Genomic DNA, 17,504 nt, shown 5'->3' with positions numbered 1-17,504 from the left:
GCCAGCTGGGGGCAGGGACCCTCAGGTCTGGAAGTGCGGCTTTTTGGGAGCCAAAATAAGATAAAGCATTAGAACCAATCCCCAACATGGTGATTCTAGATGACTTTGCTTCGTCTAGCTTTTCAGACAGATCCAGTCAGAACTTCAGTCAAGACCTGAGTCTTCTAAGCATACAGAGACTTCATAGCAGATGCTAAAGCTAGCTTTCTTAAGTCTAGCCAAGTTTTCTAGTTTCCCTACTCCTCCCCACTTGTTTAAAGAATCTCTCGTTGCCCCCATTCAGCAGGAAGAAGTTATGGAGAGTCATCATCCTGGTCCCTTGGGATTGAATGTCTGGTTATGGTTATTTTATAAGTTATAGGTGGGTTGTCATTTTAAGGGATGATTCTGAAGTGGTCATAATTTTGAACAGGAAGGAAATAAATAGCTGGGATGGATTACTAAATTTATTCTTAAGCAAAACATCATATAGCCACAATCTCACATTGGTAGAAATCTTTATAATTGATACAAATTGAAGTTATAATTTTACATTGGTACAGAATTTATAGATTGATGCAGATTTAAGGTTTTCATTGATATACATTTCTTTTTTTAAAAAAGATTTATTTATTTATTTAATGTATATGAATACACTGTAGCTGTCTTTAGACACACCAAATCCCATTATAGATGGTTGTGAGCCACCATGTGGTTGCTGGGAATTGAACTCAGGACCTCTGGAAGAGCAATCAGTGCTCTTAACCACTGAGCCATCTTTCCAGTAAATTTCTTATATTGATACAAAAATTGGAATTAATATTGTTATTCTTATTAATTCCATTGTGTCTATGCAACTCATTTAAAAAATACAAGGCTTAAGCCGGGCGGTGGTGGCGCACGCCTTTAATCCCAGCACTTGGGAGGCAGAGGCAGGCGGATTTCTGAGTTTGAGGCCAGCCTGGTCTTCAGAGTGAGTTCCAGGACAGCCAGGGCTACACAGAGAAACCCTGCCTCGAAAAAAACCAAAAAAACAAACAAACAAACAAACAAACAAACAAAATACAAGGCTTAGACGGAGTACTTCTAAATACTGCTCTTACAAACTGTTTAGAATGATTAAGTAATGCCAATTAAGGACCAGGTAATAAACTCATGGTTATATTAGATTCTGACCTAATCTTATTAGGGTGCTTTTTACAATATTCAAATAGAAATAGCTAAGAGTAGTCAACGTTCAACAATTCAGATATATTTTATATAGATAGATAGTTTTTAAAAACATCAGGAATCCACAGATTATGATATTTAATATTAATTCATTATTAAAGATCATTTGACTAGAGACCTGACAATACCCCCTTCTTGGTTTAAAGAAGAAATTGAGCATCAAAACCTCCATATGGAGTTGCTCCAGTTATGGCAGAATAGCCACTGGGCAAAAATTACCCTATTCATGTACAGACAAAAATACTGACCAAGAAAGGACACACAATGCAGGGTGGTCGACAGTTTAGCTCTGCCAAGACAGTAAACAAGTCCTTCATAGTTCCTCCTTCATTTCAAGATGTGTCAGATGGTCCTGGGCCAGAGGCTGAAGACTGATACTGCAGGGTTTTGAGGAATAAGGGACTGTCCAGGTAATTAGCTGTCTCTACAGATTGGTTTAAGTTTTGGAAGCTATGCTTTGTGCTTTCGATTATCTTCAGATGATATTTAATTCATTCTCAGATTTCTGGTGGGGTTGAAGACTAATTATTGTCTCTCATAATCAAACTCAAGTTGTTTAACATAACTCAGGTACAGAATTATAAGCTCATTAAGTTAGGATAATGGGTAGAGTACTTTATCTAATTGACAAATATGATGGACTGGGATGTTAATTATACATCATACTTTGTAATTTACATAGTTGTTATGTTTATGCTCAATTTGTATCTAAGAGAAGAGCCTTTTTAAAAATTTGGACAGAAAAGGTGAGATATTGGGGATTGGTTCTAATGTTTTGTCTTATTTCAGCTCCCAAAAGCCATGCTTTCAGACCTGAGGGGTCCCTGCCTCCAGCTGGCTTTGATTGATAATAAAGAATTGCTGTACACCTAATGGTAGGCAGAAAGATGGAGGTGGGACTTTTAGATTCCATGGGCAAGGGGCCAGGAGAGAGGAGAGACAGAGAATCACCATAACAGAGAAGGAAAAAGATGAATCTTTTTTTTTTTCCAGCTTTTATTTTTTTTATTAGATATTTTATTTACACTTCAGATGCCATCCCCTATCCCCATTCCACCCCCCTTAGAAAACCCCTATCCCATCCTCCCTTTTCCTTTTTGCATTTATACATTTTTTTTTAAATAATGTTAATCATAAGCGTTATAAATTTGGAATTGTTCAATCAGAGGTGTAACCCACTGACCAACCTAGATATAACAACTATCTTTGACTGGTGGAGATACATGAATATCTGCCTCCCTGTCTCCCCCCTCTTACTCTCTTTCATCACCTAGCTTCTCCTATCCTTCTCCTCCTCTTCTTACTCCTTTTCTTCCTCTCAGTACTCCTCCTACCTTAGCTCCTCCTACACATCACCCTTCCTGTTAAAATGAAAGAAAAAGATGAATCTTAAAGGCCTGCTGGCATGTAAGAATCCAGGAAAGTGGACCTAGAGGCCACTAACCCAGTTGGGTCTGGGGTACAGAGATGAAATATATATTTTAAAAGATATTAACTCAGGAATACCAGAGCAGGGTGTTTGTTAGCCTCAGGGAGGATTAGAAATGCCCAGCCATTGAGCTAGTCAAAGCATATCAAAATTAGCTTCTGTGTGTGTGTCTTTCATTCTCAAATCCAGAGGGCTCTGGCGGATGGCTGGAAGAGTGACTCACCAAGAGCCAAAGTGGTTTAACTAATTCACACCACTACAACATTTCTTTACAGTTCTTTTTTTTTTTTTTTTTTAAAACTGGAATTATTGAGATATGGAGTTCTTTTTTCTCTCTGTCTCTCTCTGTCTCTCTCTTTCGGCTAAGGTTGAGTATAGTGTGTACAATTCATTGTATTCAGAGGTCACAGTCAGAACAGTTTCATCATACCCCAAAGATAATTAGCTGGTACTCCACTATCGTCATCCTCCTGCCCCTGGCAACCACTAATCTCCCTTTTGACTCTATAGTTGCTGTTCTGGAACTTATTTTCTATAAGTGGAACAGTGTAATACATGGGTTTTTGTGATTGGCTTCTTTGACATAGCACAGTGCTTTCATCCATGTAGAAGCATGTGTAAATACTCCTTTTTGTGTTGCCAAATGATACTCCACTGTATGGATATATAGCACTGTTTGTGTATCTGTACCTGTTGATAGGTAGTTGTGACCAAGCTAGCTCAGTCAGTCAACAGGTTCTCCAGGGGGAGAGGGAGGATTAAAAAGAAAAGGACCATTAGACTACACTGTAGCATGACCCCAGCCTTTTCTGAGGCTGAGGCGGGTTTATTTTTTCCCAGTCTGCTTTTATACTATTTTAATTACATGCAAATAATACAGTCAGTTCTAGGTTAAGGAACAAGCAAGACAATAAACACAAATAGTCAAGGAACAAGTAAGGCAATAAACAAGGTCCTGTGATCGATGTTTCTAGGGGCTTATCAGGATGACCAAGATACCTGAGCCTACTTCCCTGTCCTAGCCCAAAGTCATTTTCATGCCTGAAGCCTACTTCTTTGTTGTAGCCCAAAAATCAAATGCCTGCCTGAGCTTACTTCTGTGTCCTGGCCCAATGTCAGATTCTTGCCAGGTTTCTAGAAGCAGGCCCCGAAGCTCTCCACATAGTTGACTGTAGAGAAGACTACTGCCTGAACACTCTTGAGCAAGTGTCTGTGGAGACACGTTTTCCTCTCTCTTGTGTGTGTACCTAGGAGTGAAATTGCTGGGTCACATGATAACTTGGTGTAATTAGGGGAACTGGGTGACTGTTTTCCAAAGAGGCTGTACCATTTCATACCCCTTTCATATTCTGATTTCTCTTTGTTTTTACCAATACTTTTATCACCTGTCATCTTCATTACCCAATTCCAGTAGCAGTGAGATTCACCACTTTGACTTGGATTTGTATTTTCCTGATGGCCAGTGATGCTGACTGTCTTTCCTGAGTTTGTCATTTGCTTCTCTTTAAAGGACTGTCAGCCTTTCCTATTCCATTTTCAAATTGGGATTTCTCTTTTTTATTATTAAGATTTTTTTCCATAGTTGTAAATATGTGTATCCTTTTGAGGGTGAGATTGGATATTTTCATGTGTTTGTAATTCCTTTTCTATCAATTGTTAATAGCTGTTTTATCGCTTTTATTTGGTTATCATCACATTCATTTACTTATTAATTCATTAAAGCTTCTGTGTGTATGTGAATGCCTACATATGTTTAAACACATCATTGGGTGTCTGCAAGTTTTCCTTTATTTTTGGATTTTTTTTGAGACAAGTTCCTTTACTGTCCAGGTTAGTCTCTAACTTGCACTGAAGCTGAGGATGGCCTGAATCACTAATCTTGCTGTCTTTGCTCTCTAAGTTCTGGGTAGAGGTATGTGTGTGTATGTGTGACTGTCTTAACTTAAAATTTGGCCTTTTAAAAATGCTTTGAATTGGGGGCTGGAGAGATGGCTCAGAAGTTAAGAGCACTGACTGCTCTTCCATAGGTCCTGAATTCAATTCCCAGCAACCACATGGTGGCTCATAACCATCTGTAGTGGGATCCAGTGCCCTCTTCTGGTGTGTCTGAAGACAGGGACAGTGTACTCACATATACATAAAATAAATACATCTTTTAAAAAAATTCATGTTTAAAAAATGCTTTGAATTTATTTATTTATTTATTTATTTATTTATTTATTGGTTTTCAGCTTCTTGTAGAAATTCTTATGAGGCCTACCATCTCTATCCGGGGACAGAAACTAAAAAGTAAGTATGCTGGTTGGGTGCTGGTCTTCATCTTAGGTGCCTGTGCCAGTGTGGTGACCATTGGCAGGAGCTGCTCTTTTCTGAGATAGAAGAACATGTCTTCCAGTCAGTTGTAAGTTGCTGTGTCCATCCCTGGCTAAACAACATACTATTAATTGTATATTAATAACCCAAGGGTACCTGGGAAGATCATGTTGTTTGAACAGCCCATCACCCATCAGGCTTCTTTTAGAAAGGAGATCCATGCTCTTCTGTAAAGTTGAGTCATGTTGGATGTGGTGGTGTAGCTCCTCTCTGCCAGCTCTCTGACAGTCTGCATAGTGCTTTCCAGGACACCAAGAGCTACGTAAGCCCTTGTCTCTAAGGAAATAATGAAAAAAAGTTCATTCATTGCCAGAGTCATAGATGGCAAAAAGTGAGTGAGTGTTTGCATAATAAGTGATCGTTTAAGCTGGATGAATTGGATCTATTATTTTTATAACATACATGTGTGACAGTCACTCTTTTTTAGGTTTTAATAATTAATTTTTAAAAACTCTACCACAAAGGCACACTCTGCCCTTAAAAGCTAGTGATCACTTTGGTTAACATCGTGTGTGTGTGTGTGTGTGTGTGTGTGTGTGTGTGTAATATTTACACAGGTTTTAAATTTGCACCTATATCAACAGGATACATTACTATGTAAGACTTCATTGTGCAATAGTAGTTAAAAGAACTTATTTATTTGGTGGGGCTGGGGTGAGACAGGCTAGCCTTGAACTCTTTGCGGCTGAGGATAAGTGTAAATTCCTGATCCTCCTGCCTCCAGGACTACAGACATGTGTCACCATGCTCTCCTCTCATGCTCTTTGGAGTGAATTACTTTGTACTCCATCTGATAGCATGGAGCATCTTTTAGTGCAGTGCTTCCTAATGCTGCAACTCTTAATGCAATTTCTCTTGTGCGGTGATGCCAACCATACAGTTATTTTTGTTGCTACTTTGTAATTGTAATTTTACTACTGTTATGAATTGTAATGTAAATACCTGATATGCAAGATACCTGATATGTGACTCTTGTGAAAGGGGTCATGACACAGGTTGATAACTGCTGTTATAATGGCTTGTTGGTCACTCTTGGTTTCTCCCCTTCCAGTAGATTTTATAGGTACCATGAGGAGTGGGACTTCTCTTCCTCTTTTGCTTGCAACTCAACACTAAAATGAGTAGTGAGCAAATTCTTGATGAATGAGTCTAACTCCCTTTGGAAATGAAAAGTTGAGAACTATGAAGTGATTTTTATCCACTGTACTCTGAAGTCATTAAATGAATAAGCAAGGTAAAATAAGTTGAGAGGTAGTCATGAGGAACACCACATACCTCATAGTCCAAAAGTACGAGTGGCCCATCTGTCTGATCAGGCTAATCTGACAGACTGTTCATTGGGATCTTGAGGGAGATACAGATGTTAGAGTTTAGGGCAGTGAGAAGGAAGGAGAGTGGACACTGTTTAAAAATAAGTACACTGCCACATAGAGCATTCCTCCAAGGCTCCTACTCAGGGTTATTCATCTCTGGGTTTGCGGGGACATAAAATTAAGTTACTTTTTGTACTACTGTCTTGTTCTGATCATAAATAGTTCTTTATTGGAATTGATAGTATTGATATTGACAGCATATCAGACATTAGAAGCCACTTTCCTAATATAATTAATTATAACTACATAACCTAAGCCACCGGTTGGCAAGTTGGAAGCAGAAGTGATGCCCTTATTTTCTGCCAGCAGAGTTTTCATGGGAATGGACATGAGGAGTGGTCGGGATTCTAGTAGTTCTGCTTCTGAAAACAGACCTTGAGTCTTTTTCTGGCGGCACTGCAGTGTAGTGAGGAACTTGTGTGTTCACTTAAAGCTGCACAGTCTTAAGTGCCTGTGCAGTGCCTGCCTCCCTAGAGCTGGGACTGAGGGACACAGCACATGCCCGACTAGAACATTTCCTCACATTCCAGAAGTGTGCTAATGTTACACTGTGTTTTCTATGAGAAATAATGTTGCTCCTTTCTTTTCAGTAAGTGATGAGATGTCGAAGGACTGCTTGAGCATCCTGTATAATACCTGTGTCTGTGTGAGTACTCCTCCCACTGCAGCCCATGTATAATAAATACCTGTGTCTGTGTGAGTACTCCCAGCCCATGTATAATACCTGTGTCTGTGTGAGTACTCCTCCCACTGCAGCCTAGCCTCCTCCTCCTTTGTCTTCAGCGGGGAGAGGGCAATGTTTGAGTCGGGTGGCAGAATGAGACCTGTCTTCAGATATTTTAGGGAATTGATTGCCCTTATTTTCTGTGTGCCAGAGAATCAGGACTAGCAGGTAGAAATAATGGAGAAGCATAATTTTGTAGCACTTAGTAAGACCCAAAGCTACCTCAACAGGCCCCAAACCCTGGTGCTAGCACCCCCATACACAGGTGTCTAAGCAGAGGCTCACCATTACTAGTTGAAAGGTGACAAGTGTTGACAGAGTGCCCATGTCCTTTAAGATAACCTTCCTTCATTTTCCTTAGTGGAAAACAAAAGCCACCAGTCCTGCTCCAAGAAGAATGGTGAATACAGGAAGTAACTGAGCAGAGAGAGAGAGCTCTGTTGGAAGTTGATTTTGTGCCCTGGTATTTGGTTTAGTACAGCTTCGTGAGTAAGCTGGTCCACAGGGTGTGTAATCAGACTGATTTCACAGGGTTGTTGGGAGAACTAAGTGAGATCACAGTGAATGCCCTTGTAAGTAGTGTGTAAATGTTGGGTTTTAAAAGCAACATGTATGGTAAGCTTACCTGTCACAAAACAGTACAACATGCTAAGTGCTGGTGTGCCTCTGTGACAGAAGCAACAGAAATGTTTAACTCTGGTCCTTGTCTTGTTCTAAAGAAGACTTCAGGTGAGTGCTGCTGAGACCACAGAATGAGAAGTAGATAAGAAAGGAAAGGATATGCCGGGCAGTGGTGGCGCACACCTTTAATCCCAGCACTCGGGAGGCAGAGGCAGGCGGATATCTGAGTTCGAGACCAGCCTGGTCTACCAAGTGAGTTCCAGGACAGCCAAGGCTATACAGAGAAACCCTGTCTCGAAAAACCAAAGGAAAAAAAAAAAAAAAAAAAAAAGAAAGGAAAGGATAAAGAAGGGTGGGCATGTAACCCCCAGAAACTGGGCTGACAGAAAAATGCAGATGGTTAATGCTTCTCAGTGACCAGCAGCGAGAGCAAGCTGTTGGAGCAGCTGGCCACATCGGCATCTGTGCACGTCGGCATCTGTGGTGGTTGTGTCTGTGGATTATAACTCAGGCTTTGTCAGCTATTGTACATTTCCTTAGAGTCACTCTTTTTGAAATAGGAAAAATAATTATTTGATAATATATTTTATTTAACAATCTAGTAAGAATCATTCCAATCAATACAGTTTTAAAGATATTTTCTGGTTTTTTGTTTTGTTTTGTTTTGTTTTTCGAGACAGGGTTTCTCTGTGTAGCCCTGGCTGTCCTGGAACTCACTCTGTAGACCAGGCTGGCCTCGAACTCAGAAATCCACCTGCCTCTGCCTCCCAAGTGCTGGGATTAAAGGCGTGCGCCACCACTGCCCACTGATATTTCCCTTTTTTTGTACCACGGTTTTGGAATCTAGTGTGAGACTTGCCCCTAGAAAGTGTCTCAGTTTGCCACGTTGTTACAGCTTAGTAGCACAACAAAGCACAGGTAGATATTAGGGCAAAAGGTTTAATTGTCAAGAATGTTCAACTATTTTTACAGCTAAAGTTCAGTAATATTTAAGGAAACAAAAGACAACATAGAAGAGAGTGACTCCATAGTTGTCAAGTTCCCTGTAAGGGTGTTTTAAAATTGTGACCTAATATTAATCAGAGACGTTCTAATCAAACAGTCCAGTTTTTTAAACGTATAGCTACAGAGATGGCCCCTGTGGTAACTCCCCATGCAAGCGTAGGGACCCCGCTTTGATCCCAAGTAACAAAGCAGATGTGCTGCTTGCCTATAATCCCAGTGCAAGGAGGCAAGGCAAGCGATGCCAGGCCTGCTGGCTGGCCAGCCAAATTGACTTCTAGCCCAATGAGACACTCCGCACATTTTTATCAATCCCTTCATTTTGAAAATTAAATTTGATTGACACATCTTACTAGTTATAAAGTTTTTTTGGTTTTTTGAGACAGGGTTTCTCTGTGTAGCCCTGGCTGTCCTGGAACTCACTCTGTAGACCAGGCTGGCCTCGAACTCAGAAATCCGCCTGCCTCTGCCTCCCAAGTGCTAGGATTAAAGGCGTGCACCACCACTGCCTGGCAGGTTATAAAGTTCTCTTTGTTTGGAATACCCATTCACTAGCTTAAAAACCAAACTCTTGAACCTGACTTTTGAGGTTACTTCCCAGCTAGTTCTTTTATTTCCTTCATTATCCTTGTTTTTTATTCTAGCCTTTAAATATCGTCCATGTTCTAGGTTTACTGTAGATAGCAGAGGTATGACAATAAATAATAGAGTACCTCTGTTACAAGACAGCTCTGGAGGGTCATGTGTGGTGAAGGATGTAGACAGGAGAAGATCAGGTACTTTGAGGCTTCAGAGGAAGAAAAGTACATGTGTTTAGAGTGGGCTAGGGATGCTTTCACTGAGAAGGAGAATCATCTGGATGAATGAGTTGGTAGGCTTGCCTGTTCCCATCTTTGACAGTGTGTGTGTGTGTCAGAGATTAACTTGTGGGGGCGGGGGGCACTTTTCTCCTTCCACCATGTGAGTTCAAGGATCAAATTGGGGTTGTTGAGTCTGGCGGCAAGTGCCTTTACCCATCATGCTGCTGGTCCCAAAGCATATTCTTGACTAAAGAAAATGGTAACTGTAGATAAGATACAGAGTATAAATCACATGTGACCTCATTAGCCAGATTAAACAGCTACCAGCAATCTGGTACAAACACAAAAAAGACTTGTATGCTGTTTTATGTAGAAGCATTTCAGAACAAGTCTTTTTATTCCTCAAAAGGCAAAAAGAATAGCTGCATTATTTTTCTGATGGCATATCCCATAATGTAGGCCAAGCATACTTGATTTATATGTGTCTACTAGCAGACACCCATCTTGTTCCTGTGTTCTCAGTGGTACTGCCAGATAGAGACTTTGTGGGCAATGTACTCTTCAAGTAGTAGAAGTAAGAAACCCTCTGTGTACAGTAGTGTTAACTGCAAGTCATCTAGTCTGACCTGAGGTAAGTCTCTGAAAGATTGTCCCTGGCAGATACTGTTTGCCCACTTGAAGTGTCAGTCGGAAGCGTGAGTCAGTTGATAGCAAAGGAAACTTAAAGCCTGTTGGTTACTCCAAGATCACTTTGCTCAAGGATACTTGCTAAATGAGACAGGCTTCCTGTATAGGCAGGGTTTACTGCTCTCCCTATGTACAGGTGAAGCCATGGAGGTTCAGGGGTCACCTAGATGGAATCAGACCTCAGTTCTGACCTTCAGTGGTTATGCTTAGGCAGTGAGCATGCTCAGGTTGAGGCTGGCCTGCAGAATCCTTGCTTAGCCCTCTTACGAAGCATCACCTCACACTCCTTCCTGCTTGCACTCACATTAGTCAGTGGGCTTTTGTCTGGTGATACTGGTCGATTCTCTAAATGGAGCTGTTAGGGCTTAGATGTTATCAGCCAGCTGAAGCTGCTCCTTGCCTCCTGATTTTTTCTCACGCCTAGCTCCACATTGGGCTCCCTGTTGTGTGGTCCTAGGGCCGGGAATCCTTTTACACATATTCCCCACAGTACACATGACCCCAGGTCTGTTGGCTCATGCTAGTTTTTCAAGTTGGAATTACTTTCTGCATCTGGAATAGTGCTTTGTGTTATGGTCACAAGCTGTTCTGCCTTTTCTCCCTTTTCCCTGTGACAGACGGAAGGAGTAACAAAGCGTTTGGCAGAAAAGAATGACTTTGTGATTTTTCTGTTCACACTGATGACAAGTAAGAAGACGTTCTTACAAACAGCAACTCTCATTGAAGACATTTTGGGTGTTAAGAAGGTGAGCTGTGTTCTGCTGCTGTGGGAGGGTGTCTTGGGTACTGGATTGTTGAGCCTGGTTAATTAGACATGGCTCCTTTCAAAGAAGCTCTTCCACACCCTAGTGTTCTTTGTTCTTAGGTAGGTGGGAAGTTGAGATATAAAGTTATTAGGTTGTGCTCCTTATGCCAGTGGGTTTTCATGGCTGTGAAACACAAGTACACATATAGATTAAGTCAAAGAGTCTGAAACACAAACTTCATGTTGATGTGGTGAGTTTAGTGTCATTTTTAGTTTTCCTTGCTAAGATAAAATTGCTCCTCACCAACTTTAATGGAACAAATTGTTTTTACCATGCTTTGCTGTTGAGTGTGCTGGTGACTGCTCAAACCAGCTCTCTGTGCTTAAACTTTATTTCCTAGCATGTGTTCCCTCTAGTGGTAATATTTGGCCTTTGCTTGTTTAGTCGACCTTTATATTTTCTTACCAGCCTTCAGCTCAAGTTGGCTAATTGCCTTCACATGAGGTATCAGTGTAAATTCTGAAGTCCTGCTACTCTTTTTCCTTTCTGTTCGTTTTGTTGTTGTTTTATAAGATAGGGATTCTCTGTGTAGTCCTGGCTGTCTTGGAACTCATTCTGTAGACCAGGCTGGCCTGGAACTCAAGAGATCCCTCTGCCTCTGCCTCCTGACTGCTGGGATTAAAGGTGTGCACTGCCATGACACTTAAATCCATAGCTCATCACATGTTTAAGCTTATCAAGGCAAGAGTGAGATTTTTGTCTCAAAAAATAGCAACAAAAAGATGAAAACATTAAAGTTTTCAGAAATTCATAGACTTCTAAAAATATACCCATATGCCTATGCTAAATTTATGACAGAAGCTTCTAGGGCCTCAAGTTCACTTTCTTGCTCCTCACCATGCCTCCCTGTTGATTTCTGATTAGCAGATTTCTCGTCATTGCTGTGTAGTCTGGCGGTTGCTGTTGCAGAAGGGAGAGCACCCACACACTTGTTACCCAGTTTTCACTTAGGCCTTGCCTGCTGTTACCCAGGCAGAAGCATCACAAGTGTCCCATTATCTGTGGGAACATATTTCCAATGGGTTCGGTCCCCAGACAGTCCCTTTGTGCTCTTTGATAAAATGTCTTTGTTATTTCCCAAGAATCATGTGCTGGGTCCAGTGTGTGAGAGCAGCTGTCAGCGCAGGAACCCCATGCTCCCTGCCAGTCTGAGTAGGAGACAGTGATCGATCCTTCCCAGCTTTGCCCACCCACCTGGTCCCTCATGCCTCTCATTCCTGTCTGTGTTACCCACATAGGTGATAGGTTCGACCACACTCTGTAGATGCCTTCATGTAACATGTATAACTAAAATGGAAAAGGTACCTGCAGTTCATACAGCAAACAGAGGATTCATATTCAGAATTCATCAAAAATTTCTACAAATCAACCTGAAAAAGATATAGCTTAGTTAACAAGTGAGCAGTGATATGAACAGGCGTTTCACAAAGGATAAATAGATTAGCCATGAGTAGATGTTTGGCTTCATTGAAAGTCAGAAAATGCAGATCTTATACTGTGTGGTGAGATCAGATCTTAATGAATGTGGAGTGGAAATACTTGAATGTGTACATGCTGCGTGCCAGCACCTAGAGAAGCACTGCCCCAAGGGTTGAGACCCCGTGTTCTACCGAGAGTGGGCTCTATGTGGCCTGTGCCTCAGTGTACTTGCAGGTAAATGATCTCAGAAGTGAAACTTTGCAGCCAGAGAGGGCCTAACAGGTACAGGCACCTGCCACCAAGCCTTAGAACTATATACACACATGTACACATACCACATACATATATGCATACACAAATACATATGCACACACTCTTACACACACATGTACACCAACTACATATATATACATACACACATAATTATATAAAATGTAATTAGAAAAAAGTTTTTTGGCTTTTGTTTTTTCTTTTTGTTTATTTGCTTGTTTTTAGAGACTAGGTTTCTCCATGTAGCCCTGGCTGTCCTGGAACTCACTGTAGACCAGGCTGGCCTGGAATTCAGAGATTTGCCTGCCTCTGCCTTCTGAGTGCTGGGATTAAAGGCGTGCACCACCATACCTGGCTAGACAAATATCCTAAAGGATGTGAAAGCACTAGGGGGCAGGGGAATGGCTTGGGGGATAAAGCACTTGTATAAGGGTGAGGACTGGAGTTTGGATCCCTAACACTCACATAAAAACCAAGTGGTCTGTGTGGCCCATATTTAATCCTACCTCAGAAGGCATAGACGGGGGAAGCAGCTCCATGCTTCAATAAACAAGGTGGACCGAGACCAAGAAGAGACCTGACCTCAGCCTCTGGCCACCACATGCACTTTGCACCAACTTGTGAACATGTGTGTGCTTACATGCAAAAACAGGAGAGACGAGAGCACTAGAGTCAACCCAGAAGGTCTGTCTGTCAGCTAGGTGGAACAGATCCAAGCCTATTATGCAAAGATACTGTTTGAAGACATTCCCCCATACATATTTATTGGGTTGTGATGGAAAACATACATCTTACTGGTCACTCAGAATTCTTTAGCAGCTACTGCCCTAGAAAAGCTCTGTGGGCATCAAGTAACAACACTTAGGATGTCACTCTTTCAGAGCAGAAAACTTAAAAGCAAGCCCATGACCCATGTCTCTTCACACACTGGAATATAATAAAGCGTTAGGTATGACTAGTGCTGTGGGCAAAAGCACAGCTGAGCAGAAGTGACTGTGATAAAGCCAGCTGCACGGCACTGTAGTACACAGCACTGAAGGCTGCATGCCATTTCATATAATTAAAACGTAAAACTAACTATAAAGTAATAGACAGTTCATAGCAGTGGTTACCTGTGACAGAAGCAGAGAGAAATGACAGGGAAGCAACACATGGTGATACAGCCCATTATGCTTTATAATATATCAAATGTTAAATGAGAAAAGCTGGTGAAGCTGAATGTAGTGTAACCCATATTCTGGTGCTGGGGAAGGTGAGGCAGGAGGATTACTAGAAGTCTAAAGCCAACATAGGCTACATTGTTTTAAACCAGCCTAAGTTACAGTGGGATACCCCATCTCATAAGCAACAATAAAAAGTGGGTGTGGGGTGGTGGGACTTGGTTTTGGACTCACACCCTGGGTTGGACAGGGTTAGAAGAATGGAGGAGCCAAGAGTCATACCCTGAGTTAGATGGGCTGGCATTGCAGGAGCTGAAAGAATGTGATGGTAAGAGAGTAGCTGACGTCAGTGTGTACTGACTGGGGAGCTGTCCTCCCCTCCATCACCACATCAGGAATTGTTGGCTTGTTTAGTGCAATCACTAAGTTCCTTGCTGTCAGGTGCTGGGCAATAGGGCTCTAAAGAAAAGGTAAGGCCTACCCCTCTCAGCGTAGTGTCAGATTGCTTGGGAAATAGATTCAGGACAAATAATGACAAGTTTCTGTGTAGTGATAGAAAAATACTCAGGCTATCGAAGTTAAGTGAATTGGAGGGAGAGAGGAAGCAGGTGCTATCTATAGACTATTGGATGCTTTAAAACAAGAAAAGCTCATGGAACATATTCAGATGTGAAGGAAGTAAAAACATGAGATTGTAAATAAGCATTTTTATGTATTTATTTTACTTGTATGGGTATTTGCCTGCATGTATGTATGTCTGTGCACCACCCGAATGCAGTGCCTGCAGAGGCCAGAAGAAGGGATTAGATCCCCTAGAGCTAGAGTTACAGATAGTTGTGAGCTGCCATGTGCCTGCTGGTAATTGACTGGGTCCTGTGGGAGCGTAGCCAGTGCTCTTAGCAATGAGCCATCTTTCCAGGCTAGAAGAAACATTAAAAAAAGAAAGAAAGAAAAAAGCTTTTTTAAAAATAAAGAAAGAAAGCAAGCATTAGTCAGATTATATTAGTAAAAAGAACACCTGACATGGACTCCTCAGGAAGTAAATAAGTTGATTTGGCTTATAGTTCTGGAGCCTCAAGTTTTCACACAGCACAGCCTGAGTGGCTGTGTCACCGCATGGCAAACAGCAGCACAGAGTATGAAGACAGCAGTGAAGATCGACTGGGTGGTGTGCAACTCCGGCTTTGTATACCTATCTCCCATGAGTTACTAAGGATCTCTTCAGAGTCCACCACCGTTCAGTAGCGCTCCTAAGATCCTGGTTCTCCATGTATGAACCTGTCACAGGTCTGAAGTCATGCAGCTAGGAGTAAAAGGAAAATTCCTTTACATGCTATAGACCATCTGTTAAAAGTTATCGTAAACATTAATTTTAAAACTTTGGTAATAGGTCTGATAAAGTCAGGAAGGAAAGTTCTCTACTGAGTACATGTACACAAGGAGCACCTGCCGGGATGCTCTCTGCAGGTGTAGTGAGACCTTACAGTTCACCCATGTGTACAGAGTGGAGCAGAACACCATGCAGTAAAGCCATGAAAAAGAATTGAACTAGGGCTGCTTGTGGGGGTTGTGTATAAATCTCAGTGTGGAGTCACAAGGAGGGTCTGGGACATTCACACACACACCTGTGCTACGGAGGTTAACGGAGGTATTTATGAGGACTGAAAAACACCTGGGAAGAGTAGGCAGACACAAGTTCAAAATAATGGCTACTTCTCGGAGGAGAAAGGAGGCTGCAACTGTAGGACTTTACAGAGGCCTTTGATTATGAAAAGTTTTATTTCTTTTTTAAAAGAATAACCTTGGAATAGGCACTGTAGCTTAACTATTAGAGTGTTTGCCGGGCATGTGCAAAGCTCTGGGCAAATAGTGATTTGTGATTTGTAAAACTTGAATGCTAATCTTCTTTTTTTTTTGGTTTTTCGAGACAGGGTTTCTCTGTGTAGTCCTGGCTGTCCTGGAACTCACTCTGTAGACCAGGCTGGCCTCGAACTCAGAAATCCGCCTGCCTCTGCCTCCCAAGTGCTGGGATTAAAGGCGTGCGCCACCACTGCTCGGCGAATGGTAATCTTCTTAAAGGAAGGCAAAATGTGCTTTCCAAACACAGGTAAGGAGTGAGGACAGGTGAGCCTGCAGGTGACCGGACCTCCACACTGACTGAGATAGGGAGTTCTGTTCTGTTACTATCGAGGAAGAAGAAGAGATTCCAGAACTTGACTGAGTTCTGGAGAGCTGGGGTTTGAACCTTAGTGGTCTCACTGCTGAGCCCATGGGAGGATGCAGGAGAGCACGCTCAATTTCTTGAGGAATTAAGCATGGGAATTGTTTATTTGTGTCTTCTATAGGAAATGATTCGGCTAGATGAAGTTCCCAATCTGAGTTCCTTAGTATCCAATTTCGATCAGCAGCAGCTTGCTAACTTCTGCAGGATCCTGGCTGTCACCATTTCAGAGATGGACACAGGGAATGACGACAAGCACACACTTCTTGCCAAAAATGCTCAGCAGAAGAAAAGCTTGAGTTTGGGGCCTTCTGCAGCTGAAATCAACCAAGGTAAAGAACTTTCAGCATTTCCAGAGTGTAGCTGAGGCTCTTATTAAAGCACTTGACTTTTTCATCATCATCATCATCATCATCATCATCATCATCATCATCATCTTACTTATTCATGTTGTATCCTGCTCACTGCCCCCCTCCCAGTCATCTCCTCCCACAATTCTTTCTCTGTCCTCCCTTCTCCTTAGCGGATGGGGGGAGGATACCCCTCACCCCAGCATATTCCCTAAGTCAGTGAGGATAGGCACATCCTTTCCCACTGAGACCAGACAAAGCCCAGCTAGAAGATATATTCTACATACAGGCAACAGCTTTGGGGACAGCCCTGCTCCAGTTGTTTGGGACCCACATGAAGACCCAGCTGCACATCTGCTGCGTATGGAGACCTAGGTCCAGCCTGTGTGTGTTCTCTGGTTAAACCAACTGACTCTTAGCATATATATTCAATCGGTGTATTAGGGCTTCTGGGGTCCACTTGGAGGATATAAATGTTACATGTTTATTAAATTCTTTTCATGTTTCAGGACAAAGTTCATTAGCTCTAGTCAAGTTTTTTAATGAGTCTAGAAGTTCAGAAACCCAATGTATAATCAGAATTACAAATGCATGTGTTTTAGCCTTCTAAGTCTCTGATAGACATGGTGTATACCATGTTTGTCATTGCAGCATTGTGATGACAAAGGACCATGAGGAACTCAGATGCTCGGCTATGAGAGGCTACTTACATTATGGATGTCTGAATAATGAAAATGATAGAGACCTCTGTAGATGAATACTTGTACTGTAAGATAGGGGAGGTGAACAAGACTACACATTTGCTTGCTTATATGCTTACAGAAAGACATTGAAGGGTATGGTGAACTGTCAAGTGGTTACCTGATTGGAAGTGGTTGGCAGTATTGCCGGAACTTCTTACTGTATGCTTCTTAGGCTGTTTGATTTAAAATACTCTATTTAGAGTTATTTTTTAAAAAGGTACATTATGCTAATCTAGTCTAATATCTTTCTTTTTAGTGGTGTAAGGACTTGAACCTCAGTGCCTGTGTATGTCAGGCAAGCATATGATGAATGAGCA

The 17,504-nt window shown here is 41.8% G+C and overlaps 1 protein-coding gene across 1 annotated transcript in view; it reads left to right on the top strand.

Moving 5' to 3' along the window:
• Positions 1 to 17,504, top strand: part of Trpc4ap (transient receptor potential cation channel subfamily C member 4 associated protein) — a 68,852-nt gene that overhangs the window by 24,302 nt on the left and 27,046 nt on the right. Inside the window, exons 4-7 of the mRNA XM_034496089.2 lie at positions 4,870 to 4,927; positions 6,975 to 7,030; positions 10,836 to 10,964; positions 16,219 to 16,426. Coding sequence (XP_034351980.1) covers positions 4,870 to 4,927; positions 6,975 to 7,030; positions 10,836 to 10,964; positions 16,219 to 16,426 — 451 coding nt within the window. The remainder of the gene's footprint in view (positions 1 to 4,869; positions 4,928 to 6,974; positions 7,031 to 10,835; positions 10,965 to 16,218; positions 16,427 to 17,504) is intronic.

This window comes from Arvicanthis niloticus, chromosome 2 (genome assembly GCF_011762505.2).
Source record: "Arvicanthis niloticus isolate mArvNil1 chromosome 2, mArvNil1.pat.X, whole genome shotgun sequence".
Taxonomy (NCBI): domain Eukaryota; kingdom Metazoa; phylum Chordata; class Mammalia; order Rodentia; family Muridae; genus Arvicanthis; species Arvicanthis niloticus.
The sequence above is the reverse complement of the archived record's forward strand: the minus strand, read 5'-3'. Positions and strand labels throughout refer to the sequence as shown.